Source organism: Ochotona curzoniae, unplaced genomic scaffold (assembly GCF_017591425.1).
Source record: "Ochotona curzoniae isolate NIBS_2020 unplaced genomic scaffold, NIBS_Ocur_1.0 contig_2688, whole genome shotgun sequence".
In the NCBI taxonomy this organism is placed as follows: Eukaryota; Metazoa; Chordata; class Mammalia; order Lagomorpha; family Ochotonidae; genus Ochotona; species Ochotona curzoniae.
The window spans coordinates 5867587-5895454 of record NW_024465553.1 but is presented as its reverse complement, the minus strand read 5'-3'; the positions used below and the strand labels follow the sequence as shown (position 1 = coordinate 5895454).

Sequence of the window (27868 nt, the reverse complement as noted above, 5' to 3'; positions counted from 1 at the left end):
CGGCCACCTCTCTGACACTGTGGTTCACAGTGGCCGGTGTTTGGAGTCTCCCCAGCACCACCCTGCCCAGTCACTCAGTCTTTGTGGCAGCTGAGCAGGAGGCAGGAAACAGCTGGGCAGGAATACACATGCCAGACACACCTAGGAATTGGAAAGCTGGGCGGCACCAACTAACCCCTTTCTTGTGCTGAAACTCGTTTCCATGGTGACTAAGGCAGGAGGATCAACAAGCAGTCCCCAGGGTCTCTCTCCTGACCACAGCAAGGTGTTGTGCCCCAAGGCTGTGTGCCCAGGGCCAGGCTGAGGACCTGCAGCTCAGGGAGTCGGGATCGGCTGAGCAGGAAGATGTGTGTGCACATTTATTGTATTTTACAAAGTCCCCCCGGCCCAGACCCAGAGATCTCCCTCTCCCAGCCCTGGGCCACCAACTTGGTAAAAGACTTTGGGAGTCAAGCGTAACACAGGGCAGGGGGCAGGGATGCTGGGAAGGCTGGGACGTGAGTTCCTCCGGTCCCTTAAGGTCATCTGCGTCCGCCGCAGCCCAGGGGCCCCTGATGGCCTTGCCTTCTCCAGGCAGGACCACCACCAGTGCTGCCCCAGGCTCAAAGACAGGCAAGCGCCGTGGCGGACTCGGTGGCTGGCAACGCACACTTGACATATCACATTCTCTGTTCTGGGAGGAGCTCCGGCCCGAGTCCTGGTGAGAGCGCTGTGGCTGCCTCCTGCGACCGGCTGGCAACCCCGTGGGTCTAGGGGCCACACCGTGAGAGACGCCGTGGAAAGCCCTGGTCACTGAGTGCTCTCGTATTTGAGGTACCGGATCAGCCTGCCCGGGAGAGGCAAAGTGTCCAGGAGTTTGATGCGGTATTTCCCGATGGCCTTCCGAACCCGCAGCCGGCAGAGGTGCGCCAGGGGCCTGGGAGGCTCTGCAAATGGGAGGGAAAGACAGATGCTGACCCGCTGCTTGCAGCTGGCACAAGATAAATATCTATGATCTGGGGACTATGGGAGGTAAGGAGAGGGGTACTGCAATTGGTAAGCCCTATCGCTGCCAGCCAGAGCGGGTAGGATACTGCACCCATTTCTCAGGCAAGATAGAGTGAAGCTGAATGGGTTCTGGGATGCTTCTGGGAGCTAGCATGTCTCTCTTGTTTCAGTCTGGAACCCCAAACACAGCCCCAGCAAATGACCTCCCATGTGCACCCCCACATACACACGGGACTCAGCTCTGGGCTTCTGCTGGGGTCCACAGGCCAGGCCAAAGGGTCAGGGCCTCGGCAGCTCCCTAAAAGTCCCAGAATCCCCCTTGGCTGCCTTTCCCAGCACGGGAAGTAGGGATACAGTGGGCAACAGCAGGGCAGGGACTGATACATTGAATAATGGGGTCATTTCAGCCTGGGGCATAGCGCGGGCACAGGAACGATGTTTGCCCCACCAAAGTGCCACCACCACCACCCCTCTCTACTCAGCAGATATCGGGCCCCTCTGTGTTGGACAAAGCTATGGAGGTGTCACCTGCACTGGGCCTGCGACAGCCAAGCAGGGTCTCCCAGGGTGGGCAAGTCTGTGCCAGACAAGGACACACCAATGAGCGAAATAGCACGTATCGGAGCCAGGGCCAAGGGCTGGGCAGCTGAAGCCCTGACCAGCCAGGGTGCCCATGCCCAGCGCTGTGGGGCAGGGCCTCCCTGCTGCCCTGGTGAAGCTCAGCATCTTTCCTCTGGTGAGCAGAGGACCCGGGGCTGTGAGGGCTGGGCTGACCAACCATCAAAGTCAAGGTCACAACATTCAAGGAGAAAGCAGGTGGAGTGTACTTCGCACGCAGCAGGTGTTTGCAGAAGGTAAGTGAAATGGCTATTGGTGAAGAATTACATGTTCTGCCCGTTAATAAACACTGACATGAAATGAAAGTCCTCCTCCTATTCCCCCTGGGCGGTGGTTCAGCAGGGAGGGACTACCCTTGCTCAGGGAAGACAGAACAGGTAGAACTGACATCCCGGCATGGATCACTGCTCCCTCTAGTGGCCATGGCGGGTGGTGACAACATCCACTGGATGACAGCTCAGCCAGCATCCACATCAACCCAGGGCAACGGGCAGTTCCAGCAACTTTATCAAAGGTCTCCATTTAAATGTTTCCCAGGCAGTGATGCAAATAAAAAATCCCTGCAGTAGGTCCAGGTCCAAAGAGCCGGCGAGTCGGAGCCAGAGCTCAAGGGAGCAGAGCGTCACTGCACACAGGAGCAAGGAGCAGCAACTACTCCTGTCTGGGCGGGGACTCCTCTGCAAAGGTGCCCATTACTGTCACCTGCAACTTCCACAGCACCTGCTTCTGAAGCTGCACAAGAGACCCTGGCTGCCTTGGCTGCCTTGGCCAGGCTGCATCCCCTCCACTCCAGACAGCAGCTGCAGAGCGGAGTGGGGCTGGGCAGTTACCCAGGTGGGGAGGATTTCACTTGAGCCACCCTGAACTTCTGGCAAGGCGGGCTCTGGGCTGCTGCCAGGGTGGTCTGAGGACCAGCGGTAGTGGTGCCACCCAGACTGCCAAATCCAGGGAGCTAGCTGTATTTTCATTTATTTTGAAAAATATTTATTTATTTGAAAGGCAGAGTGACAGAAAAATGGATCTCCTGTCTTCTGGTTCATTCTCCCTCAAATGGTCATGAGTCATGGCTTGGCCAGCGCCAAAAGCAGAAGCCTGGAACTCCATCCAGGTCTTGCCCACTTGGACCAACTTCTCCTGTCCTCCCATGTGCTTTAGCTGGGAACTGGATCAGAAGTGGAGCAGCTGGGACTCCCACTGGCACTCTCACGAGATGCTAGTGTCAGGCAGAAGCTTAGCCTTCTGAGCCACAGCACAGGACTCCAGGAAGCTACATTTAAAAGGAGAGCGACCCTGTGCAGTTTGAAGTGCTCTACACTGCCATGCCTTGCTCGACCCCACAATAGTGCCTAACAGTGACCAAATGCACAGGAATTGGGGTAGGAGTCTGGCACAGCAGTTGCGAGGCCACTCAGGACGCCTGCACCTGCTATCAGAGGGTTCTAGTCCCAGCTCTGCTCCTGATTCTGGCTTCCTGCTGATGTGCATCCTGGGAGGTAGCAGGTGATGGCTCAGTGTACCTGGGTCCCTGCTGGCTCCGTGCGAGACCCAGATTGAGCATCCAGCTCCTGGCTTCAACCTGGCCCAACTCTAGCTGTTATTGACATCTAACTGGAGGAATGCCCCAGCAGGTGGAAACTCTGTGTGTGTGTGTGTCTCACTTGCTCTCTCCCTGCCTTGCAAATAAATAAATAAACACAACCACATGGAAAGATCTAGTGGAGGGCCTTGGGCAGGGAGTTTGAATCCCAGCTCCACCACACAAAGCAGAGGATACAGCCCAAGAGGACAAGTGTCCGCAAGGGTCAGTCTCCCTTTGGCCGGGGCCAGCAGCAGCAGCACAGCCCCTACCTGCCTTCTCCTTGATGACGGCCCAGTCCTCGTAGCTGTCAATGTGCTCCTTGAGCCGCGAGCACAGCTGTACATTGCCCACGTAGTCCAGCAGCACGTCGATGATGGGCCCCGCCCAGCGGCTCACCTCGGGGGCAGACAGGAACTCGCAGAACTGGAAAGTGCGCACGTATTAGCTGACCCCAGCAAACACAGCCCCCGGTAGGGGACCCTGGGCCCCCTTCAGACTGACCACAGGACAAGTGTGGCTAGGTCAGGACCCACTTCTGCAAAAACCCGTGCTGTTCAATACAGGCTGGCTCCTGCAGCCTCCACTTCCCCGTTCTGTGAAGTGGGCACATGACCCCAGCCACAGGAATTTTAAAATGACAAGGGCACAGGAGTCCAGGAGGGCGCCCACAGACAGCCCCGGTCACTCTGACCTCCAGGATGAGAGCCTTTCGGATTTCCTTTTCATGGAAAGTACTGCCCATTATAGCAACATCGGTGGTTCCTGCCTCTGGGTCTGGCTTTGCTCCTCTCCTCCCCCCGCCCAGTTCCTCCCCAATTCACTTACATGCATCTCAGCAGGGGAAGCCACTGCACTGCAACAGTCCTGGGGGGGGGGGTCCTTAAACTCCCCCACATCATGAACCAGACTAAGGAGCTCCCTGTTGAGACACCACAGCTAAGCACCCCCACCTAGCAGGGCCGGGGGAACCTTTTTTCTGCCAAGGGCTGGTTGGATACTTGCAACATCATTCGTGGGCCATACATAGGGGTCAGCTCAAAAAATGAGCCTGCTATGTAGATCGCTGGGACTTTGGGTCCCACCAGCGGTTGTCATAACAGAGCCAGACCAGATCATTCCATGGACCTGACGCGGCCTGGTGGCACCCCACTCCCATACTGTGCTAGCAGGCTCTGCTGTGGGCTCCAAAGCGGGTTAACACTAAGTGTGTCACCACCATTGCGCAGTATACTCGCAGCCAGCTCACCCTGCCTCAGGAGGCGTGACCACCGCTCCCTCCCCACCTCCCACTCCAAAGTTGCACAAGCTTCTGCTGATGGTGTGTCCCAAACACTAGACCACATTGCCTGGAGCCAACAGGCTCGGGTTCTCCAAAACGCAGTAACTACTCGGCCCACCTGGACCACGCTGGGTGCCTTGTCGGTGGCGGGCGCGTCGTTGAACCTGCTGGAGGGCAGCGGGGCGGGCGGGTGCGGGCCATTGCCATATAGGCACGAGAAGCAGGGCTCGCCATCACAGCCCAGGTCCATGAGGAACTTGAGCAACGACAGGCACTTCATGGCGAACATGATGGTGGCGGGGAAGGCGGTGGGGTGCGTGGCAATGTAAGCGTCGATGTTGGCGCCGTGGTCCAGCAGCAGCTGCATGGTGCGCAGGCAGCCGTGGCGGATGGCCACGAGCAGCGGGCTGATCACGTCACAGTTGGGGTCGGCGCCGGCGAGCAGCAGCAGCTCAGTGGCGTACACGTTGTTGTTGACCACGGCGAAGTAGAGCGCGGAGGTGCGCCGGTCCTCATAGAGACGGGCGCGCTCGGGCGCCAGCGGCGCGTTCACGTCGAAGCGCGCGGCCAGCAGCGCCTCCAGCACCGCGTCGTGGTTGCGCTCTGCCGCCAGGTGCAGCGGGCTGATGCCGCTGCGGCGCACGCGGGTGCGGCTGGTTACCGGCAGCAGTCTCTGCACGATCCTGTGGGATCGGGGCAGGGCGGGGAGGGCGTGAGCCAGCGTGTGGCAGAGGAGCACTGCCGGGTCAGACCCAGCTGCTGGCTGAGTCCTCGGGGTGCGGGCACGGGTCCCACTAGGAGAGCTTTCGGAGGGACGTCCCCTACCCCGCACCATGTTCTCAGGGATCATTTCTGTCCTCACTAAGGATTCTGAGCGCTTCAGCCAAAGTCCCAGAGCAGAGTAGGGATGAAGGTGGACTGCAAATCCACGACCCAGCTACAGTCTTTGCTGGATTTCATCTTTGCAACAACCCAGGGACCCAGTCTCATTGGCTTCACCTTGCAGATGTGCCAAATCAAGCCTCAGCGAATCTGAGAGACTTGTCCGAATCAGACAAGCCTGAATCTGCTTGGGCCCCTTCTGACACGATGGGTGGGGACCTGGGGGAGTTGGGGTTCTGGGTGGTCAGGTGATAAAAATGCCTGGTCCCGAGAAGCTCTGCCCCAGCACCTCACACCACATCAGCCATCTATGCTTGCTCACCCTTTCCTGAGATTGGGTGCTGCCAGCCTCTCCCGGCCTCTCCAAGGCAGATGTCCTTAGCCCCGCGAGCATGCTCAGCTGAGGCTGGAGCCACTGCAGCCCAGGCCCCTGTCGCACCCCCAGTAATGATCTCAACTGGCTGCCAAGGTTAATCTACTGAGTCCTCCTGGCAGCCCTGAGATGGCTTAGAGAGAGCCCAGAGAAGTTATGGGACTTCCCCAAGGACGCACAGCTCTGAGCCGTCAGCCAGGATGATTTGAATGCTGGCAGCCTGGCCTCCAAGGCCTGACCATCCCGGGTGGCCCCAAGGGCAGCTTGCTTGTCCCACTTTGCCCTCCTGGAAGGTCCGTGGGGTAGCTAGGGCTTATCTGTTCCTTCTTCACTGAGGAGCCTGAGAACTGAGCAATCAAAGGGCATAGTGCAGGTGCAGGGGCTGGACCTTAAGTCACTGAATCCTTTGTTTTGCCTTTTAACACTTCAACCCCTACTCTGGCCACATACTCCCAAACCCTTAATCCCCCCAATCCTGCTGACAGGTGACTTCCCAGCCCTCAGTGGGATGCTGAGGAGGTTGCTATGCAGAAGGGAGCAGGTGCCAGCAGGACTGTTCCCACGCTGCTCCTCCTCCTGGCACCAGGCTTCCTGGAGGTCAGGTGCCAGCAACCTCCCACTGTGGTCTCAGTGGAAAGTATTATTATTGTTAGTGACACCATGTTTGGCTGAATTCTGCCTCTAAAACCTCAAAAGGAAATTCACCCACGCAGGGGGGCTAATTGCCTCCTAATTTCTATTTGTGCAGGCGCTGGAGGCCTGACCTCGCTCTGCAGAAGTGCTGGCCAAAGGCAGGCCTGGGGCCTCCCCCTGGACCCTGGCCACAGCCAACAAATGCTCTGGAACTGCCACGACATGCCCAGGCACGGGAAAGAACAGGGAGAAGGATGTTCCAACCATCCCTTGCCCAGCCCAGGAAAAGCAGCAAGCATGTGGGAACCGATGGGAGGTTACGATAGGTTCCAGAAGTGTTGTTTAAAGACTCACGCTTCTCCAGGATCCTCCCCAGGAGACAGCAAGTGTGCAATGCTGGGTAGGGTCTGGGCATTCATCTATCCATCCCACTTGTTTTACAGAGGGTGGAACTGAGGCCCACAGGTGGTACTGAGAGGACTGTGGGGTTGGACAGAAAGCACATGGCAAGTGAGGACCGCGGGCAGTGTCTGCAGGCCCGGGGTCCAGTCTTTCTAGATGCCCCACTCCCAGCTGACACTGGTAGGTGGCCCCACTGTGTGCCCTATTCTTTTCCTCAGCTCGCTTTGTGGAACTGAGGGCAGAGGACCAGGGGGTGACACCCCCCAATCAGGCTGGGGCCATCCCACTTCCCCCAACAGCGGCCCTGGCGTGAGAGTGCTCTGGTTCAGAGTATACTAAAGAGGGGAGAAGAGTGGCCCCCGCTCCCTAGAACCCTGGATGTCCCCTCCCCACGCCAGGCCCATGCCTGTGCCCAACCTAGCCTGGCCAAGCCAGGGAGATCCAGTGGAACAACCCAGCAGACACAGTGGGGTGCTTTGCAGGGACCCCCGTCCCCAATGCCTGACCTCTCCCCTTTCCTGGTGTCCTAACCAGGGTCCTGGGTTATAATTTGCCCTGCTTCCTGTCCCTGGCTCAGGCATCCTCCTCACGTCCTGCCCGGCACTGCGGAACATGCTGAGAGCTTCATCCACAGCAGGCTGTCCTTAGTAGCCCAATAGTGAGGACATACAGACCCTCCACTGTAGCCAGTCCTGGGCACCACAGCCAGCTCTGCCTCTCAACCCCAGGCTTTCCTTGCACACGCGTGCCTCTCCAAACCATATCCACAACCCGGGGTGCTTGATCTAGCAATGCAGATGGCCCTGTGGGTCACTGTGGGCATATTACCCACTCTAAATGACCATGGTCATGCCTGCTGAGCACTTACTCCATGCCAAGCCCCACTAGAAGGGCATTGCAAGGCCATGCGCTTGGTGAACACCTGCATTTCCTATTGGTGTGCTCGGGTTGGAGGCTCAGCTCTGGCTCCTGACCCCAGCTTCCTGCTAATGCTCCACGCCGACAGCTCAAGGAGTTGGGTCCCTGCCCACCGCCAGAGGAGACCTGCTTTATGTTCATAACAGGCCAAAGCTTTGGGCTGCTGTAACCTTGGCTGTCGCAAGCATTTGGGAGAGCGAACCTGCAGGTGGTCTCTCTCTCTTTTTTCTCCCTGTTACACTTCAGTTTAAATAGATAAGCCAATCTTTGACAATCCCCCAGAGTGATGCCAGTGTGCAGGTAAGTATTGCAGGGGGTATCCAGGGTCGAGGGGATGTTCAGCTCTCAGACCCTTCCTGAGCTTACTTTTGGCCTTCTCTGGTGCCAAGCTCAAGGCAAGTCGTGTCAGTTGAGCTCTGACGGACACTGAACACTTCTCTTTATTAGAGAATGGCGCCATCTTGCCCACGGCCGCTGCCTGACCGTGTTGCCCTCTTCCCTGTGTTGCTGAGGCTGAGAAGTGATGGACCGCGCTCTCGCTCTGTGAGATGGGGAGCACGGAGACTCTGAGCACACACTATGCACTTCATTTCCAGTCCCTCTCCACGTCCGTCCTCGTCACCCACCCTCACGATGGCCCCCAGAGGCAGGTGTCATTGTTTTCCATTTCACAGGAGAGGAGACTGAGTTTCAGAAAAGCTAGGCAGAGATTCGAGCCCAGGTCTGTGTGCCCTGCAGCCAGTTATGTGGTCTAGAGAAGCCTGGGTCTCCCCTGGGTACATCTTGGGGGTCTGGGTGGGAGCATCTCTGGCTGGCCCTGTGTTGGCTTCCTGCAGAGAATGGCCTGGGGCTCAGAGTCAGCTCTGGCTCTGGGGTTTTCGCTGCCTCCTCTGGGGTGTCACTCTCCGGCTCAGTTCTTCCTGATTCCTTAAGAGAGTAAACACCCTTACCCACAAGCACCGTGGGTGGCAGCAGGTGATGGCACACGTATTCGGGTCCCTGCCACCCACTGGTGAAGCCCTGGCTGAACTCTTGGCTTCTGGCTTCAACCTCCCCCCGCCCCACAAGAAAAGCAGATGGGAGCTCTGTTCGTCTCTGTGTTTTAGATCGATCGACTCATGAATGTGACAGTGCCTTTAAAACAGCACCTCACAGGGAATGCTCAGCGTGTGCAGTTACACTCGAGTGCATTCCCTGCACACCGGCCGCTTGTCTGCAGGGCTCCCTTCGTACCCTCCGTAGCGTCCACTTGGCCCCTGAATGAGTTCCTGCAGACAGTGTCACTCCTGCCCCTCCAAACTGAGTGAATTTGGGCCAGTCACTCAGCCCCTCTGGGCCTCCCCACCTGCAAAGGAGAGCTGGCAGCAGTGTCCACCCCCGGGGGTGACAAAAAGAATGGGTTACGTGTACAATGTGTGGCACTGGCACAGGCTGGGGAAGCACTTGGTGTCATGTCGGCCATGGCCGTGTTACAGGTGTCCCTTCCATCCTGTACTTGCAGCTTTGCTGGGCATTCCTCGTCCTGTGGGTGGGACACTGGAGCAGGCCTCGCCCCCGCCCCACCCCTCCCTGCCGGTCCCTGGGATGGTGGCTGTGCAGGCTCCTGTGCTCACCTGTAGTTACCCTTTTTGGAGGCCACGTGCAGCGGGAGGAAGCCGTCCTTGTTGGCCCTGTTGGCATCGGCGCCCTGCGCCAGCAGGAACTCCACCACATCCTCATGCTCATTCTTGCAGGCCTCATAGAGGGCTGACGCGCTGTCGCTGGCCTGCGTGTTGATGTCAGCACCTGGGGGAGGAGAAGCAGGGGGGTGTGTGATGGGGGCAGCTGCCACCACTGTGGCACTTGGCGGACTTTATCGCCCTCCAATTAGAAAGGACAGGACTGTCCTGGGCTATGCGCAGTGAGCTGCTCACCAGAGCTGAGGCCGCCGAGAGGCCAGCAGCTGGGCACTGTGCTGTGTCCACGTTACCTCCTTGCTAACAGACAGCTGTGACACATCAGGGCTGCTAGTCAAGGCTTGTATCAGCCACACACCTCTCTGGATCTCAGGACTTCTGGGGGTTTTATTTTCAGTGATGGTGAGACCAGGCTCTTTTGCCTTTTAAAAAAGATTTATTCATTGTATTTATTTGAAAGGCAAAGAGAGAGAAAATTTTCCATCTGCGGGTTCACTCCCCAAATAGCTACAATGACCAGAGTTGGGCCAGGCTGAAGCCAGGGACCAGGAACTCCACCTGGCTCTCCCACTTGGGTGGCAGGGGACCAAACCCTTGGGCCATCTGGGTGCTTGCCTGGCATATTAGTAGGGAGCTGAACTGGAAGCAGAGCAGCCAGGACTCAAACCAGCATTCTGATCTGGGATGCCAGCGGCATCACGGGCAGCGACTCCGCTTGATCTGGCTGGAAAAGTAGGCTTAGGACGGAGAGAATCAGGTCGATGTTTTGCATTTCGAGCTGTATGGCCTGCGTCTCTAGCATGAAGACCGGAATGACAGGCCCTAACCCTCCAGGTCCCATGAGCAAGCATGTGCACAGGGACTGGCATGGGGAAGGGCACAGCCAGTGCCCACGGGGGGATGTGGTCTCCTCCCCCGGCAGGGTGGGGAGTCGGGGCTGCTCTGACCCCACTGAACTATCAAAGCCAGCCCTTCTGGAAGGCCCGGTCTCCACCTGCTGCTTCCCACACTCGAGAAATATTTGGATTGAAAGCCAGCCCCCGCCCTGAAGGCCACAGCCCCTGGCTCAGAGTGCGGGTGGGAGGCGAGGCAGCTGTCCCCGCTTAGCGGCCCATCCTAGCCTGCTGAGCCTCCAACCCTCAGCCCCCAGCCTCCTGGGACCCTGCCCAGACCCCTTTGTTCTCACACCAATCTGGGTCCTGGGTCGGTGCAGATTTGTCCCTAGCCGCAGGGAAGGGCCTCGCCTCTGTTTTTCCAACCGCTCAGCCACATGCTGAGTCTCACGCTTCTCTGGACATAGCCCCACGCTGGCTGCCCTTATGGGCCAAAGTGCTGAGGTCAAGTGCAATGAGAACACTGCCTGCAGCCAGACGGACGTGTTCAGAATCCAGATCTGAATGCGCCCAGGAGTTCAGCCTTCCTCAGCCTCAGTCTGTTCATCGATAAAATGGGATGGAGACATCAGCTACCCCATTTGGCTCCAGAAACACTCCAGGGCCCCTCTAACTTACCACAAGCTAAAGTAGTTCTAGAAACTTCCTTTTCCCTGAGAGAAAAGAAGCCAGAAAGCTTCCAGGAAAAGGAATCTTTCACGCCTTAGCCCTGAGTTCTGATATCCTTCCTAGTTGAGCCACCTAGAAGATCCCATGCTCTCTACCCCAGCCCCCGACTCTTGGCCACTCACCATGCTTGGCTAGGAACCTCAGGGCATCAAGCTGTCCGCTCTGGGCAGCCACGAACAAGGGGGTGATGCCGTAGGTGTTCTTGGCTTCCACCTTGGCCCCTCCATCCACCAGGATCTCCATCACCTCCAGGTCGTTGCGCGAGACAGACTCGTGCAGAGCGGTCCAGCCGCGGTTGCAGCGGTGGTTGGCATCCGCGTTGTGCTGTACCAGGATCCTCACTGCCTCCGCGTTCTTTCGCTCACAGGCTGGGGGCCGGGACAGAAGCGAGGTGGTCAGTAGGGCCTGGCTTCCCTGGGTTTGTCCGTCTGCTCCTGAGCAACCAGCCAGTCACTCTGCAGACACCCACTGGTTCTGTGCTATGTCCAAATCCCTGCCCTGAACCCGGGGCCCAGAGTGCGATCAGACACTTGGCTTGTGTGATTAGCTCCGGTGCTCCTCCCACACCCTGCTTCAGGGAGGCAGGGCTAGTGGCCCCTTTCACAGATGAGGAAGGTGAGGTACAGAAAGGGTGAGTGACTTGCCCAAGGCTTATAATATATAAGATATTAAGCCACAGAACTTCACACCTGCCATTGACAGTGGGGAAGCCTGTCATGTGAGTACAGCACCTCACACCTCTCCAGCTGCCTGGTCCTCCCCTTAAGCCTTCTCTCTCTCTAAACTCTTGGCCAGTCACCAGGGAGCTGCAGCTGGTCCCTGTCTCCTGCAAACTTTGTGGTGTCCATCCTGGATCAAAGAAGGTCCTGGCACAGTCAGCCCTGTCGTTCCCTGCTCCACTGCCTCTCCAGCTTTCCCTGCTGTGACGTGCCCGGCAGTCTGGGAGCTGACGCTGGGAATGCTGAGGCCTGGCAGGCTCGGGCTCCAGGGACGCCGCTTGCTCCCTGGGTCAGCAGTAGGTCCAGTTACCTGTTGCCACCCAGCTGCCACTGCCCATGGACAACTGCAAGTGCTCACGGGAAGTCAGGGACATTTGTACTTTCTCAGAGGGACAGCCTGGTATGCGCATGCAGACTGGTTGCTGGCACAGACTTCAAGGGGGCACTGGCGTCTGCTTCCCAGAGCCACCCCAAGTCTGCCCCTTGCAGGCTTCATGATCGTGGGCGGCTCACTTCACACCTCTGTGCCTTGGGGCCTCACCCACAGCTATGTGAGGACTCCAGCTGCACCTGCTCTGTGTATTGATGAATATCGATGCTCAAGAGAAAACCTGTACTGATGCATGGCAGGCACCAGATTCACATTTGCTGTTAGGATTATTCTGATGTCCCTGTCGGCACTGTAAGGGCAACAGCCAATGTCCTTGGAGAGGTAGGAAGTTTCACTTTTTGGGCACAAGCGTGGCAAAGACAAGCGCCCCCTCCCCACTGCCCTGCCAAGGAGCCTCACTCACAACTGTGTGTCCTGGGCTTGGCCAGCTGCTAGGTTCCTAGGGTTCCGGCTCTGGCATCAGGGCCTCTGGCCCACACTCCCTGAATGTCGCCTGCCAAGCTCTTTCCCCCACGGTCACAGGTGAAGCTTTCTCCACCAGTGAGCCCCCAGAGCTCTCCAGAATGCCACACAGGAAGCATGGGCTGGCCATGAGCATGGGTGGATGTGTCTGAGCAGGCCCTACCCCCTTCCAAGGAGATCCCCAGGGCAGGGCGGGGGGAAGGTAGGGCACAAGGTAGGGTTATGCACTTATGGGAGCACTGGTCCTTGTTGCCCATCCCAGCATCTGGACTTCTCCTCCAGGCAGCCCACCTTGGTGGGTGGTCGGGGCTTACCTTTGTAGAGTGGAGTCTCTCGGGACTTGTTGGAGATGTCAGGCTCTGCGCCCGCCTTGAGCAGCTCGAGCAGACAGTCCAGGTGGCCTCTGCATGTTGCCAGGTAGAGGGCTGTCTCCTCCTGCAGCGTGCGCTGGTCAATGGTCCCGGGATATGCTGGGAGGAGCAAGGGACCAGTTCAGAAAGGATGGCAGCACCTGCCTCTTCCCACCCCATCAACAAGGCCACTCCTGCTTCCTCCAGGTCCTTTGTGTTAGCTTCGTGGTCCTGCAAGCCGGCCTCAGAGGCCACCTCCTCTGGGAAGCCTTCCCTGGTTGGGCCCTGCTGCAGGGCCGGGGTGTTGCTTGCCTGAAGGGGTTCCCACCAGCCCCTGGCTCAGCAGAGAGCTGGGGCTCTGAGAGAAGCATGACCGGCCCAGGGTCCCCCAGCTGCTAGGGGCAGCCTTGGCAGGGCCCAGGCACAGCTGCAACATTCTTCACACCAAATCAGCCCCTGGAACATTCTGGAACAAGCTGGCTGTGGCTCTTTCAAAAGTCAAGCCTCTCAACCCTTTTCTAGGAATTAGGCTGACCTGCCCTTGGAAGCCTGGAAAGGCAACAGCAGAAGCAGGGAATCAGGGTTTGTGTGTTTTGGTGGTGGTGATGGTGGGGGGGAACTCTAGGGAGGGTATGGAGGGAGGACACGTCGCTTCAGCTCTTCCAACCTGGTGATGTCAATGGCCAAGCACTGGGGGATCACTTGCCCTCCCCACTAGGGACAGAGCGTCCCCTAGCGGCTCTCCCCCCAGCCCTGGCCGGCTCACTCACCCTGCTGCAGCAGCTTCAGGCAACCCAGCTGGCCATAGTAAGCGGCCTCGTGCAGTGGTAGCCAGCCCTCCTTGTTGGGTTCCGCCAGGTTTTTCCCTTCCTTGATCATGGCTCTCAAGGCCTCGTCATCACCGTCCTTGATGGCCTTCAGCACGGGGTCCACGGCCCTAGAGAGTAAGCAACAATCATGCCCAGAGCTGGTGCAACCCACAGAGGCTCTGGGGTGTAAGAGGGAGCTCCAGTGTCCACAGTAGCTCAGGGGCCAACCCCATCTAGTGGCTTCCTGCGGCATTCCTGCCAGACCCTCTCTAGGGGGATGCACAGGGAGGTGTTTGAGCCTCAGCCAGCTGTGCTCACCCAGCCCGTCCACCTGCCCGGCCTGGAAGGCAGGCAGGGGGTCCTCAGAGGGGATCAGACCTCTCTTAGGAGCCATCCAGCTCCCTTTTCTGGTCTTCACTCCCACAACCCCTGACTATTGAAAAATGCAAACACCTCAACAAAGCGTAACTTGGAAGCTGGCAGTTCTGAACGTCAGTCAGAAAGACGTTCTTGTTTGGCAACTTCAGGTGCATGGCTCACTCATTCATTCATTCATTCAGTGTTATTCCCTGAGTCTTAAAGAGTCAGGGAAGACCATGATGGCTGTGACTCCCAGACCTACTTCTGGGAAGGGGCCCCATTGTCCAGACAGAGCCGTGAGGTCACAGGCCGGTCCCTGGGGTCTCCAGCACCAGTGCCTGCCCCCGCCATCCCTCCCCCACCAGTGTGAGCTGCACTTCCTCCTAACGCTGAACCTCCCTGGTTATTAATAGCACAGAGCACAGAAGTCACTCAGGCCCCGGTCCCAGCAAGGACAGTGGGAAACCAACCAGAAGTGTCCACACCATCACCACCCTGTCCGCTGAGAGGCACCCCCAAAGAGCAGCCAGTGCCCCCCGTCGGTAGGTGCCGCCCTTCCCTGGTGGAGCCCCGCTGAAGGACCAGCCTCTGACAAGGGGCCACAGCTTCAGCGTCACACCCCAAGGGGGCATACTGGAGGCCACCTGGTCCCTGCAGTGACTCTGGGCTGAGACCAGCACTGGGACCCTTTGTCCCAGTGGCTGGCCCCACTCGTATGTGGCACCAGGGGGCGGGGGCAGCAAGGCCCAAGAGCTGGCCAGTTGCCCCTCTGCACAGCAAGGAGCCAGGAATAGGCGTCGGGTGGAAGAGAGCATTCAATTTCTACTGTCTCTAGGGTCCCAGGGATGCCGAGAAGGGAGGCGGACAGCGACAGCGCGACTACCCAGGCAGCCAAGAAGCCCAGATGTTCGCACCTGACACCTAACAAAGAAAAGCCACATAGCGAAACGAAAGTCAAACGTGTGGGTGTGTGCAGTGTCCGGGCTGCCCCCAGGGAGCCAGGAAGCAAACAGGCAAGACAGTAGAATCCCTGCTCCAGGGTCAGGGGCCTTGCCTCCCCTCCCTCCTGCTGAGTCCTGCATTCAGAGCCCCGGGGGGCGCCCCTTCCCGCAGCACCCCTTTCTGGGGTCATCCAGATCTTGGAGCCCCACATCAGCCTGACAGTAGAGCCCAATGTAGCGGGGAGCAGCTGGGTCACCGGGAGGTGGGGCACCTGGACGAGATTTGCTATGAGGTGCCCCCTGCCCTCCTGGGGGTGCTGCCTCCCACCCCACCCTCCCGGCCACCCCAACAGAGAGCATGCACACCAGAGCTGACCGTGTCCAGGGCTGGGGGACAGGGGTCACTTACGCCGGCTGTGAAGTCTTGAACAAGCTGCTGCTGTATTTCTGCAGGACCCCTTGGAACAAGCCCATGGGTGCCGGGGCTGGGGGACTCTCGGGGGGCACGGCAGACCTGGAAGGTGCAGGGTGGGAGTGAAAAAGGGCGAAGTATTCTGCGTAGGAGAATCGGGTCATGACTGCAGGCAGAAGCGAGGATGGAGAGAGCGCGAGCAGCTGAGTGAGAGCAGACAGGGGCGCTGAGCGACAGCAGACAGGGGCGCTGAGCCAGAGCAGATGGCCTGGTCCTCTCTGGGCGCTGGACACAGCTGCTGTGGCTCCAGATTATTTTTGGCCCTTGGAGAAAGCCCTGGGAGATTTAAATGACCATATAAGACAACAATGAGGTTAACCTCACCACCGGCCTGACCAGCCCCCTCCCCAGCCAACCACAAGACAGCAGAGAGGAAGCAAGGTGACATTCGTTCCCTGGCAGGTCACAGGACCCGAGCAGCTCAGGCTTTGGCAGTTGCCCAGGCACATCCTACGTGGGCTGCACGAGAGGTGTGTAGGGGCAGGCCGGGAGACAGGGCAGCTGAGCTGAGACCCCAGGGCTGGGCAGTCTGCAGGTTACAGCCAGGGAGGCCTTAAGAAGGACAGTGGGGCCAGGGCTTAGAGTCCAGCAGAGAGATACGACCTTAAGCCCAGGCTTGGGTACTTCTGGCCATGGGACCTGGCACAGGCTGGCCCTGTCTGGCCCTGTCTGGTCCCAGTGCTTGCACCTGTTGGAGAACAGGGGAGGTCTGGCTTGGAAATGGGGTACAGGGCATTCTGGGGGCCAGGGACAGACAAAGGCTGGGCACAGGATGACCCTTGCTTTCTTGCCAGCCCCAGTGTGGATGCTGGCTTGGCCAATCCCATCAGGCAGCTGTGAGGGCGACCCGGAGGCTGGCAGGCCCTCCATGCCTCTGGGCTGGCCTGAAGTAGGGAGGGGCGGGAAGGAGACAAGAGCACCCCATTGGCCCTCTCCTACAGGTCAGCCTACGAACCTTCAATTCTGGGCCGTCACCTGAGTTGGGGCGGGGGTCGGATGGGGGCGGCTAGCTGTGTGTAGGATTAAGGAGGGCATGGTCCCTGGTGACCAGCATCCTGTGCTGCAGAGGAGAGAGCAAGGAGACAGAGGCCACTGACTCTCACGCGAGCCATCTGCAGATCTCATCCTTGCCATCCCCCTGCTGCTCTCACCACCTCTGCCGTCTCCTTATCACTCTCTCCTTCTGACTCACCCTGGGTTGAGCAAGACTCCTCCGTCTGTGTTCACACACGAATCCTAGCTCATTCGCCCTGGGGTTGGGGGACACCCAGAGAAGGCCACCTGCCTGCAGGCAACAGGTGCGTAAGCCGAGCTGGGACCCTCACGTGCGCCCTCTGTCAGCACCACTGCTCCAAATGCCTGTTCCTTCTGCCACCCACTCCGCTGCCTCCACGTCAGCAGGTCCCCTAGCTTCCCACAAGCCCTGTCACTCCTTCGTGCCTCGGTTTCCTCATTTACAAAATGGAGGGCAGCACGGGATTGGGGAATTTCTCACCACTCATGTAGCTGTGGAAAAGCTCTATGCGCCCAACAGATCCAACAGCCCTGTCTGAGAAGCAATGTGCAGAGCCCGGCCCAGCCAGGGTCAATGTCTGCAGGTCCAACAAAGCTGCCGCGGGAGGGGCTGGGCAGGTGGAAGGCGGCGGGGGTCAGCGCACCTCGGCAGTCTCACACAAGCCCTGAGCTTCTCTCTGTGCAATCCTCAGCTGTGTCTGCCACCCTCACCCAGGGGGGTGTGGCTTCCACCCCTCTCTGTGCAGGATGTTTTTAGATAAAAAGCATCATCGTAGCTGCAGCAGCCAAGCACCACCTCCCCAGGTCTGAATGTAGGGTCTTCCTCTGCACGGTAGCCATGGTGGTAGGGGCAGGAGTGAGGCGTTGGCAGGGATGTCCCCTCACACGTGAGCGTGCAGGACAAACATCTCCAGAGCCTAGTCAGTCTCCTCCTGAGGGAAGCAGGGGCTTGTTGCTCCCATTATGTGGATGGGGAAACAGACAGACTGAGTTCCAATCAGCACGGGTTTCCTGGCTCTGTGCCAGGGACAGAGGACCACAGACAGGCTCCAGGCCTTCACGGGGTAGGAGCGTAGATGAGGACACAGCCACAACCACAGAGCCATGGCAGGCCGACCGACGTCCAGCGGGGGGCTGTGGAGCTCTGGATTTGGGGTGTCATTACTTGGGGTCACTGTGACTTGTCTCAGAGCCGGGGGAGGAAGCAGCAGGAGGAAGCCGAGCTCCAGCTCTGTTCTGTGCTGTTGCTGATTGAGGCTGGAGGCCCCACTTCCCCACTGACATTACCCAGCCCAGCAACCACAGGGCTGAGTCAGCAGAGGTGAGAGAGGAACCTGGCCCAGGGAGGATGTGAGCGCAGGTCATGACATTGAAGGCTGCCTGTGGGTCATGTAGCGTCAGGCCTGGAGGGCCCAGCTGCAGACAAGGTCAAGCGGTGAGAACCTGCCTGTCCAGGAAGGTAGCTACGCTGAGGCGCGTAGTAGGTGCCAGTGAAAAGGCTCCCATGCTTGCCACTGTGTGTCGCTGCATCAGATCCTTATGCAGCAAGAGGACAAGGCCAGGCACACAGTAGGTGCTTTATGGATGTAAACGAATGAATTGGAGTCAGGACAATTAAACTAGAGCCTTTGGAGTGGTGAAGAGCTCAAACCCCAGGGTAGCAAGGCCAGCCTCCTGGGAGGAGTGGGCAGAACCTCTGGCACTGCTGCACACCCATTCCTGTAGTCTCTGCAGCCAGCCTCCTTCAGGCAGATCTGCGCTTCCTGGGTCAGCCAGAACCGAGCCACCAGTGGAGAAGGTCGTGGGTTCCAGCAGCAGCAGCTCTGCTGCGTGTTACCACACCAAGCTCCTGTGCAGCCCCTGTAACCCCTGGCCCCTGCCCCTGGGAGACCGCGAGTCCTGTCCCTGCATGGTGTCTGCCTGCCCCATTCCCCATGCCCCTACCAGCCTTTCTGCTCATTCAATTGTGAGTTCAGGGGAGGCACCACCCTAGGGCATATGGCAAGTGCGCAGCAGCTGTGGGCGGGTGGATTGGAACTGTGTGCAGTTGTGTGGGCAGCAGCCCACCCAAGTTCCCACTTCACGTTTCTTCCCTTCGCCTTCTTAGAAACATCTTAGATAAAATGTGGAAGTCTACAGAGATGCGTAGCCACTGGCTGCATCCATCTGTGGTAGCGTTTGGCTCCCACTTCCCGGAAGCACAGCTTGCGCCCTCTTCCCAGGGCCGGATGCCAGAGCTGCCTCTCAGGATGCCCCTAGGGGCCAACGCCTGGTCAGCCACCCGCACAGGTGTTTCAGAATTATAACAGCTCTGAACAGGAACAACTCCATTCCCTTTGGGCACTGAGCCAGCTCTCCTACCTGGGACCCCGAAGGCTCAGTGACTGTCATTTGGGTCAGGAGAAGATAATGACCCATTGGATTTTTGGATAGAGAGCTCGCCCACCTGTCGATTTGTCCCCTAAATGCCCAAATGAGGCGAGTCTGGGCCATGCCGAAGCAGGAACCCAGTTAGCCGGGAAGCTGGAGCCGAACTGGAGCCGGGATTGACCCCAGGCGCTCTGGTGTGAGACTCGGGTAACGCTAACTGCTCAGAAGCATGCCTGGCCCACTCCGTTGGTTTTGAAGTTCATGCATTTGTCAAATATATAGAGATACGTTAGTCACACAGGCTCTCAGCTGTGGACACAGCAGCTGCTTCCTGTCTCCAGACAGACATACAGGCCACCGTGTAGATGGCGACACCTCAGGAGGCCTTCACAGGGTGACATGCAAGCTGATGTGTGAGACAGACCTGGCCACAGGACGGCTGGTCAGTGTACTCGGGCAAGCTCAGGGCACTGGGACATTCCCACACCTGCCTCCTCAACTATGCCCTTTGGAAGAAAGCCACAGGGTGAACAGGCAAGCCTTTGCTTTTCTGTTTGAGGAACGAAGTCAGTGGGGCTCGGGAAGGGAGAGCCACTGGCCCAAGGCTGCACAGCCAGTGAGTGGCTTAGGAAGGGGGCAAGCCTCCAATGCTACACATCCCATCCCTTTACGCACTCAGTTATCCGCTCACAGCTGCAGGTGCTTGTCCTGGGTCAGACCCTGGCAGACTGACAGGAGGCCCCTGGACTGCAGGAATTTAGGTTAGGGACTGAAACAGACAACTAGGAAGCGTAAGTCACGGTCAAGGCCAAGCAGGAACCAGGTCAGAAGGAAGTCTTGTGAGCATGCTCAGGGCAGTGCCTGGGGACAGCTAACACAGACCTTAGGATGGAAAAGAGCTGGAAGAGACACCTGGAGCACCCTGGGGACAGGTGTGTCACCACTCCTCAAAGGCACTCCGGGTCCGAATCATGGGTGACAAGCTCCTTGGGCTTGGGTGTGTGAGCTGGAGTGTGCCTGAATTGTGGGTCTGGGGACCTGGAGCCTCCGTGGCCAGAACCCTATTTCAGGGTAGGGGCTGGAGAGGAAGCAGAAAGCAGCCCTGGCAATGTCAACAAAATAGACCAGCCGTGCTCCGCTTCCTGGCCCTGCAGGGCACGTGTTCGGTATGATCCGTGTAGCAGCCACAGGACCACCATCAACCTGTGCGGCTTCCGAAAGCACTGAGTGAATTCTCGCGTGCCAGAAGTGTGCGCACGGGGGAAGGAGGAGGACTCCATTCGGCATAACCTTGGGTTAGGTGGTCCCAGGTTCCACCTGGAGAGGGGGGTGACCTGTGCCAGGTCTTAGCAGAGGGTGTGACCATGGGGGAGGGGTTTCACTTCCCCATGAGACTTTCTGTTCCAGGAGGATGGAGACAGGCTGCGGCCCATGCTGGTCCCCGCTTCTTCACCTCCAGTTGGAGGGAGAAGGGCTAAGGCTCCTGAGTGCCCCCCGGGAGTCCTGGGAGGGGCTCCCCATGGGCAGAAGCCATGCCGCAGCTGCCCCAGGACCCTGCTGCAGCCTCTGCTCTCTCTATCTGATCCTAGCTGAGAAGCAGGAAGCTGTGGTCTGCCTCCAGTCACAACAGGAACCAGAGCCTCCTCCAGCAGGGGTCACAGGGAGTTAACCCCCCCAGACTCTGGGTTTGTGTCTTTCTAATTGGGTCTCTAACGGCCACCAGATGTTAACTGCAAGGCCAGACCCACGCAAGCCTTGGAAGCAGACAGCCCCATGTCTGCAGCAGCACCCCCTAGCTGCGGGCCCTGGACTGGTTTCTCGGCCTGGGGCTCCACTTTTCTCATCTGTAGAATGGGACGTGGGATCTGTCTAGGGCTAAATCATGCAAGGGTATGCAGTCGTCCCCTGTATCTTCATGTTCTGCATCCATGGAGTAAGCCAACCAAAAATATCTGGGGAGAGAGACTGTCTTTTTTTCCTGAGCACATTATCAACGATCTAGAGATGGCAAAGTCCCTGGCAGGGTGCGCCTAGGTCATATACAAACCCTAAGCCATTTTATATAAGGGGTTTTGACATCTGAAAGTCTCTAGGGACTTCTGACACCCATGCCCCGTGGGTAGTAAGGGCCAGCTGGACAGCAGTTTGCAAAGTACTTGGCACCATCTCCGTGAGCTCAGAAGACAGACACAAGTCCTTAAGGCACTGGAAGGTGTTGGGGGAGGCCAGCACGCCTCAACTGCTGCCCACTTCTCAGAGGCCGGCCCCTTCTCGCTCACCTGGTGCTGGGGGAGCAGCGTGCGGGCTGGTGGTTGGTGTGGCTGCAGCCGGCGGCCTCGGGGGCGGCCGGGCCCCGCGTCTTGTCAGCCAGGCTCTGCTCGATGGCCATGTGGACCAGCTCCTCCTCGCTCAGGCTGCTGTAGAGGCTGTACTCCTCCTGCCCGATGGCGCGCTGCCCGCCCCGGGCACTGATCTCCGTTGCCATCCTCCTCTGCTCTCCCTGGCCCTCCAGAAGAGCCACTCAATGAAGAGGAGTCAAGGGCAAGTCCGAAAACCCTGTGAAGAGACCGTGGCCATCCTGGTTACCAACCATTGGGCAGGATGGCCGTGCTCACCCACAGCAAGGCTGTACTTTCCTCCTCCCACAGCCACCGGCCACTCATCCATGCATCCACCCACTTGCCCACCCTTCCTACACCCTGCTATCTACCCACCCACCTACTGGGGGTACTTTTAAAGGTTTCTGGAAAGAGGCATTAAAATACATATATATATGTTTTAGTACCAAAAAAAAAACACCCCACTTTTGAATATCAGCGCCTAGTTTTTTCATAGTACACATTTTCTGTGGAGTTTTTTGAAGATCCGATATTCATCCACCCATGCACCCCGCCCATCTATGCAACCATCGCCGGCCACGTGTTGCTGTTGCTGCCCACTTAGTTGAGCAGGCTGAGGTGAAGGAGACACAGCTCCTTACCTGAGACCCCATGCGTTAGCTAAAACTCCACCAGCCACGCGATCGGCCCTGGTGTTATCGGAGACTCTGCCCTTGCCAGGTGCCTGCTCTCAGGGAATGAAGTGAATGCCAGGGACCACCCAAAGCACCTGTGCCCATCTTGGTTTTTTGTTTTGTTTGTTTTTAAGCAGGGATTCCTTCCTTGTCTCTTGGAGGCCAGCCACAAAAGGAAACGCAGGTCACTTTGAGGAGATTGAGGTGAGAACCCTAACTCACCCACCAGAAGGGCGTCAATGAACAGCACCTGGCAACAATGAAAACCTCCAGCATGGGGCGAGGTGGGGCGCAGCCGGAACCCAGCCCTGCCATGCTAGAGAGAGCAACTGCAGGGCCACTTGGGAAGCCTGATGTGCTGGCCACAGCTGGGCACACACCTCTCCTGCAACTTAAAAACCCCCTTCCTGGCCTTGTGCCCTGAAGAATCACGCCCACACGTTTACCCAAAGGCACAGCTTTCAATCGGCCGGTGGAGTATGTTCACAATGAGCCTAGCTGGGCACTCCCCAAGGATGTATTCGTATTGTCATGGGTTAACACACGCTGATGTGTCCGTGTGAGGGTGGTAGGCACGACGCACATGGAAGAAGGCCACCCACAGCGGCCAAACCAGCTGGCCAGACGAGACCACTTTCCCATGACTCAACTTATACCAAGTCCAAAGCAGGAAGCATCAATCTAAGGAGAGGCGAGGCAACTTCTGGAGGTTGGTAACTGGGAGGAGGTACAGGGAGACCATTGGGAGCCTGTGGGGTCTTGGCTCCCATGTGGGTGACTCCTCTGAGGTTCCGTTCGCCGCCTGTGCCCCTCAAGGTGCTGCTTACGGACACAGAGCTGTGCTGAGCAAGTGGGGAGGTTAGCAACGCAGAGTGCTTCTGTGAATGGGCAGGTGCTGGTGGATACACCATGTGACACCCCATGGGGCCTCTGGGGCAGGAACAGGCGAACACCCCATGGGGCCTCTCGCTGTCATCAAGACACAGGAGCTGTTGTGGGCTAAGGAGTTAATTAGCGCTCATTTAGCTGAGTAGTAACAGGAGATGGGCTTGTGGCTAAAAGCACCTGGACTAATGGGACTCAGCGGCATCTTATTGTTTGGCTAAAGGACTTGGGGGAAAGAGTATAGAAGGAGTACTGAAGGCGGCTTCGGAGAGACTTCTACCATCACTGGTCTGTAGGTGCGTCATCCCCAGACCCTCTCCCCGTCCGTGTTACTGGCTCTGCTGGCTGGAGCACACAACCCTGGGAGGCTCCTGCTGGTGTCACACCCAGACTGTAGGCAGTGAGCGCTTCTGGGGAAGTAGAGGGAGCATTCTCTACAACACAGATTGTGACTAAAATACAGGCAGTAGCAAGAAAGGCCATGTTATTACTCCTGGGAAGCAGGGACTCCGCTCTGCCCAGCCAGCATGGTCACACATGTGTGAGGTGCCAGCACCTGCAATGTGCCATCATCCCATTTGCCCACCAGTACAAATACTGGCTGCTACCCTTTCAACCTAGCTCCCTGCTAATGCCCTTGGCAAAGCAGTGGAAGATGGCCCAGGTGGAGGCCATGTGGGAGACTGGGATGGCGTTCCAGGCTCCTGGCTCAGTTCCAGCTGCTGTGAACCAGCAGGTGGAAAATCTCTCCCCCAAGACTTGCACATCAATTTTCAGAAAGTTTTTTAATTGTTGTTTTGCTTTCATTTTTAAAGGCAGCCAAATGGGTTTCAGAAGGTATCAGTGCTTGGCCCCAGTCACCCCAAGAGTGTGGCCCTACTGCTATATTGATTGGAAAAGCTGTCTAGGTGACTGGGAGCCACCAGTGGGGGAACTGATCAGCCAGGGAACTCAGGCAGAAACCCACGGGGGATGGCAGTGTGGGTGGCACACACGGGCAGGGGAAGGGAGAGCTAGGGTGAGAGGCTTACCCCAGGCCCCGTGCTGAGCCCTTTCTAGAAGCCCCCTGTTTGGTCCTGTGCCAGCCCTCAGACAGCACAAAGCCAGCTGGCTCCACAAAGCCAGCCAACGGGAGGTGTCACTATGCTGGCTGAGTGCCGGAGCGGACTGCCGAGACTCCTGGCCTCCACAGTGGGCCCTCCCGTGCTAGCCCCTTCTGGCGGCCTCTCCCCATCTGCTTTCCCTGACTGAGGTCTTGGTCTCCCACTGCCAGTCCTCGAGGAGGCCTCCGGGGTGGTCCTCCAGCCCCAGGCCTGCCCCGCCCACCCACACATGACGCCCCGTATGCAGGCTCAGCAAGCCTGCCCCTCTTTTTGTTTTGTTTTAATTTATTTGTTTTTATAGAAAAGACCGATCAGATTTATGGAGAAAGGGAGAAACAGAGAAAGCTGTTCCATCTGCTGGTTTACTCCCCAGGTGGCCACAATGGCCGGAAAGCTAAGCCGATGTGAAGCCAGGAGCCTCTTCTGCATGTGGGTGCAGGGTCCATTCGGCGACTTGGGCCATCCTCTATTGCTTTCCCAGTCCACAAGCAGGGAGCTGGATGGGAAGCCGAAAATCCAGGACACGAACCTGCGCCCGTACGGGATCCTGGTGCTTATGAGGTAAGGATTTAGTCACTGAGCCAGCTTGCCAGGCCCAAAGCCTGCCCTGGCTCTCCAGTTCGTCCAAGTCTGCTCTCTGCATCACTTCCCCCCTCCCCCAACCCTGACCCCTTGCTCAGCCTGAGCCTGACCCTCCCCTCTCCTAGAGCGACTCCTCCACCTCAAATCGGAGCGAATTCTCTGAGAGAGGAACTTCCCCTGCTCTGGGCTGTGGTCAGCAGCTCACCAACGCACTTGACCTATGACCTTCTTTCCGAGGCCAGCACCCTGCAGAAGGAGGTTAAGGGTGGTCGCCTGGCTGTTGTCCCAGGATGTGGCTGATTCAGTGGCTTGCCCACCCAGTAGGTGGCCCCTCATGATCTCTGCAAACACATTGCCTCTGTAGGCAATGTGTGCCTGATTTGTGAGTCGTGATTGTTCCAAGCCAGCTGGGACATTCCCACCCTCCTGGCCAAAGAGATCTCACAGAGCTCCTGCTGGGCCATGCTTAGCCTTTCTTCCCCAGTAAGAGAGAGAGAGTAAGGGAGACAGGAACTCCTTGCCCTGACCTCCACTTTGTAGGGATTAACATTTGGAGCAGTGGCAGCCATCTTGTGACCAAGAGGGGGAACAGCGTGTGTGTGTGTGTGTGTGTGTGTGTGTGTGTGTGTGTGTGTGTGTTTGAATCAATGAGGTTGACAGAATGAGTAATGTGCCTTCTGGGTTTTTCATGGTATCACTTTCAGCTGACTACCCGGGCCTGCTTGATCGAAAATGGCAGGAGATCTTTGTAGGTTAAGCCAGAGTGAGTTGCATTTTCTGTTGCATGCAATCAAAATTAGCCTGATGGTCCTTGGGCTTGGCTGAGAGCCTCGAAAAGCCACCCAGGCTCTGACAGCCCCCTGCACCCCAGGGCTGGAGCCTGGAGCACACAGTGTCCATAGCTTCTCATGCTGCAGCGAGGCCATGGCTCTGAGAACCACTCCCTGGCCTGGGGATCACAGCTGGATCGGCAGCCACTGCGCTCTGTGCCAGTGGAGGAGGAGCAATTTTGAGACCCTAGAAACACTGCCATTCAGGGCATAACTTGGGCAGCAGTGCTGGCATCTGTCTTGTTATCATTGGAAAGAGCCTGGGACTGGGGGCCCAGCGGCTTGGGCTTGTGCCCCAAACCAGCAATGAGCCCCAACTCCCTTCCTCCCCTGGGTGCCCAGTTTCTTCCTCTGTTATGAACTACAGTCTGTCCGCTGCCCTCTGGCCTTGCAGAGGACACCTGTGCGGCCACCTGCATCTCAAGCCCCAGCTGGCCTGGGAAAGCAGCAGAGGATGACCCAAGTCCTTGGGCCCCTGCACACCGGGGGACGGGACTCGGAAGAAGGCTCTGGCTCAAACTAGTTTCAGCTTGACCAAGCGGCGAATTGGGGGAGGTGAACAGTAGAGGGGAAGTCGCTCTACTTGCCTCTTCATGTGTCCCCTTTCTTTTTGTAACTCATCTTTCTGTTGTAGTTAAATTTGAGACAAAAGCTTTTTCAATGCTGGGTGGGTTGCTGGGTTGGGTTCCTCTTGGTTTCCATGGTGAAGAGGAAGAGATTTTGTCAGAGATTTCCAAGAGTTTTTGGCTCGATAGCTTGGGAATTAACCCCCCCCAAATCCCTGGAGACCCTCTTGACCACTTTAATAGGCTTTGTATATGCAAGAGGCATTAACATTCAGCGGAGTTGCTGTCTTCAGAAGCTGAGGGGGAGTATGGTTAATCTCAACCTGCAAGTCCGAACTTATGCTGGGTAAGGTGATCTCTGCATGGGCTCTGATGCTGGATCGGTGAGGAGGATGGAATGGACAGTGCTCCCGTGCCGTGGGGCAGCACACCGGTCAGGTGCGGTGGGCAGGAGTAAGGAGTGGTGGAACCAGGCTTCTGCCATGCTCGTCCTGCACAACCTGCAGCGTCTCTTCCCTGGGAGGCCAAGCCAGCCAGATCACAGTCCCCTGGAACCACCCACCCTGCAGCTCGTCCTGCCCAAGCCTTTCCCTGGCGGTGCAACGCATGGTCTACCTCACCCCTTGCATTACCTTCGCAAGAGCCCTGCTGTGGCCGGTACCCGCCGGCTTGCTGTCCCGGGCCCCAAAGCAGGCTCTTGGCCCTGAGAGAGAAAGGAACATGCAGAAGGGGGAGGAGACAGCCTTGATCTTGGCACGACCTTGAAGCAGTGGGGGCGCCGTCTTCGTCAGAGCAGGTGCATGACCCCGGCCACCACTCCTCCCTCTTGGGTTCTTGGGTGATGCCTGCCTTCAGTTCCTGGTGCATCCGTAATGATTCTTATGGGGCTGCAGGTGGCACCCTAAAGGCTTCAGGGGTGCCCAGGCTTAGCCGTGGAGCTGGCCATCGCAGGCCCTGCCTGGGGTTACTCAGGGCTGCTCTCCAGGGGCCCAGAAGTTACACAGCTGCTATGGAGCCGGCCTGACTGAGTTCGAATCCCAGCTTTCCTGGCTGTTAGCTGTGTGACGTACTCAAGTCTCAGCTTCTCCCTCCACAGAACGGGTCTCCTAAGAGCAGATCTTTCTTGGCAGGAGGGAGGAAGGTGATCCTGGGGCATGGCTTCAAGTTCCTCCTCCTCTTCCCTTTGCCTGGTTCAACTTCTGTGGCTCCATCTGGGGGCGGGGCTGCCTTCCAGGCTGAGTTTTGGTAGGAAGCCAGCAGCTCCGAGGGACCCTTGGGGAGGCCCCGCCCAGGGAAAGCAGGAGCGCAGGGGGCCTGTGCGACCGCGAGAGGGCGCTCAAGGGAAGGCGGTGTGCGCCCATAGCAGCAGCAGGTCCCGGAATACCCTGGAAATCCTGACACAGGCTGTGACACGAAAGGGTCTTTCCACGCATGTCAAGCTGGTGCCGAGGGTCCCGGGGTGGTTTCCTCAAGCTTCCCACAGCTGCACAGCCTAACTTTCTCAGCGCTGGGAGATGGGGGTCCCCCCATTTGCAGAGGGGAAGACCGAGTCCCCTGTGTACTGTTTGTGTGACCCTGAGCCCTGAGGGCAGGGTGCTGACACTGTGTCCTTACCCCTCTGTCTCAGTATCTCTGCTGGCCTAGGAGGGAAGCCAATCAGCTGCGGTCTCAGCCCCCAGGCAGAGGTCCTGGGTGGGCCTCCAGCTTGCTCGGTTGGGGCCTCTGTCCAGGGCCTTGTGTTCAGGGCCTCATACCTGCTGGGGGTTTAAGCCAGACTCTGAGGGCTGAAAGACCCAGCTGATCTCAGAACCTTCCATGCTGCTTCCAATCCAGCGCCTAACTTCCAGGTGCCAGGGCCTGGTTTGTGGGGCTGGGCCAGGGTTACTGGGGGTGACGGAGGGGGCTTGTTCAGCCAGTGCCACAAGGAAAGAGAAAAACGGAGGCTCAGGGAGGGACAGCAGTGCGAGGTGAAAAGCAGGGCCTTAAAACTGTCTGAAGTTGGCTCTGCTCCCAGTTCACAGCATGTTCAGATAATCCATGCCCATCACACAGAAGGGAAGACCGAGGCCCCATCAGCACCAGCCGCTGCCGA

The 27868-nt window shown here is 58.0% G+C and overlaps 1 protein-coding gene across 2 annotated transcripts; it reads right to left on the bottom strand.

The window, feature by feature from the left end:
* Positions 1–336: 336 nt before the first annotated feature.
* On the bottom strand, positions 337–21353 carry ASB2 (ankyrin repeat and SOCS box containing 2). 2 transcript variants are annotated; one of them, XM_040975116.1, is made up of 10 exons: positions 17072–17107; positions 16606–16698; positions 15351–15455; positions 13602–13768; positions 12796–12951; positions 11032–11277; positions 9285–9456; positions 4582–5146; positions 3454–3607; positions 337–926 (listed from the first exon to the last, which is right to left on the bottom strand). In XM_040975116.1, the coding sequence occupies exons 3-10, from the start codon at positions 15413–15415 to the stop codon at positions 790–792; spliced, it is 1662 nt and encodes a 553-aa protein (XP_040831050.1). In that variant the 5' UTR covers positions 15416–15455; positions 16606–16698; positions 17072–17107; the 3' UTR covers positions 337–789. The 2 variants fall into 2 exon arrangements, with proteins under 2 accessions (XP_040831050.1, XP_040831048.1); XM_040975114.1 differs by lacking the exons at positions 16606–16698; positions 17072–17107 and adding an exon at positions 21077–21353.
* Between the last annotated feature and the right edge of the window lie 6515 nt (positions 21354–27868).

Bases quoted from the DNA above. Each gene is read 5' to 3' on its own strand.
- ASB2 (XM_040975114.1), bottom strand. From the start codon at position 21,282: ATGGCAACGGAGATCAGTGCCCGGGGCGGGCAGCGCGCCATCGGGCAG. The intron at 13,769-15,350 runs GTAAGTGACCCC...CTTACTCTCTAG, and splicing joins TTCAAGACTTCACAGCCGGC to GGCCGTGGACCCCGTGCTGA. The intron at 5,147-9,284 runs GTGAGCACAGGA...CCGATCCCACAG, and splicing joins TCCAAAAAGGGTAACTACAG to GATCGTGCAGAGACTGCTGC.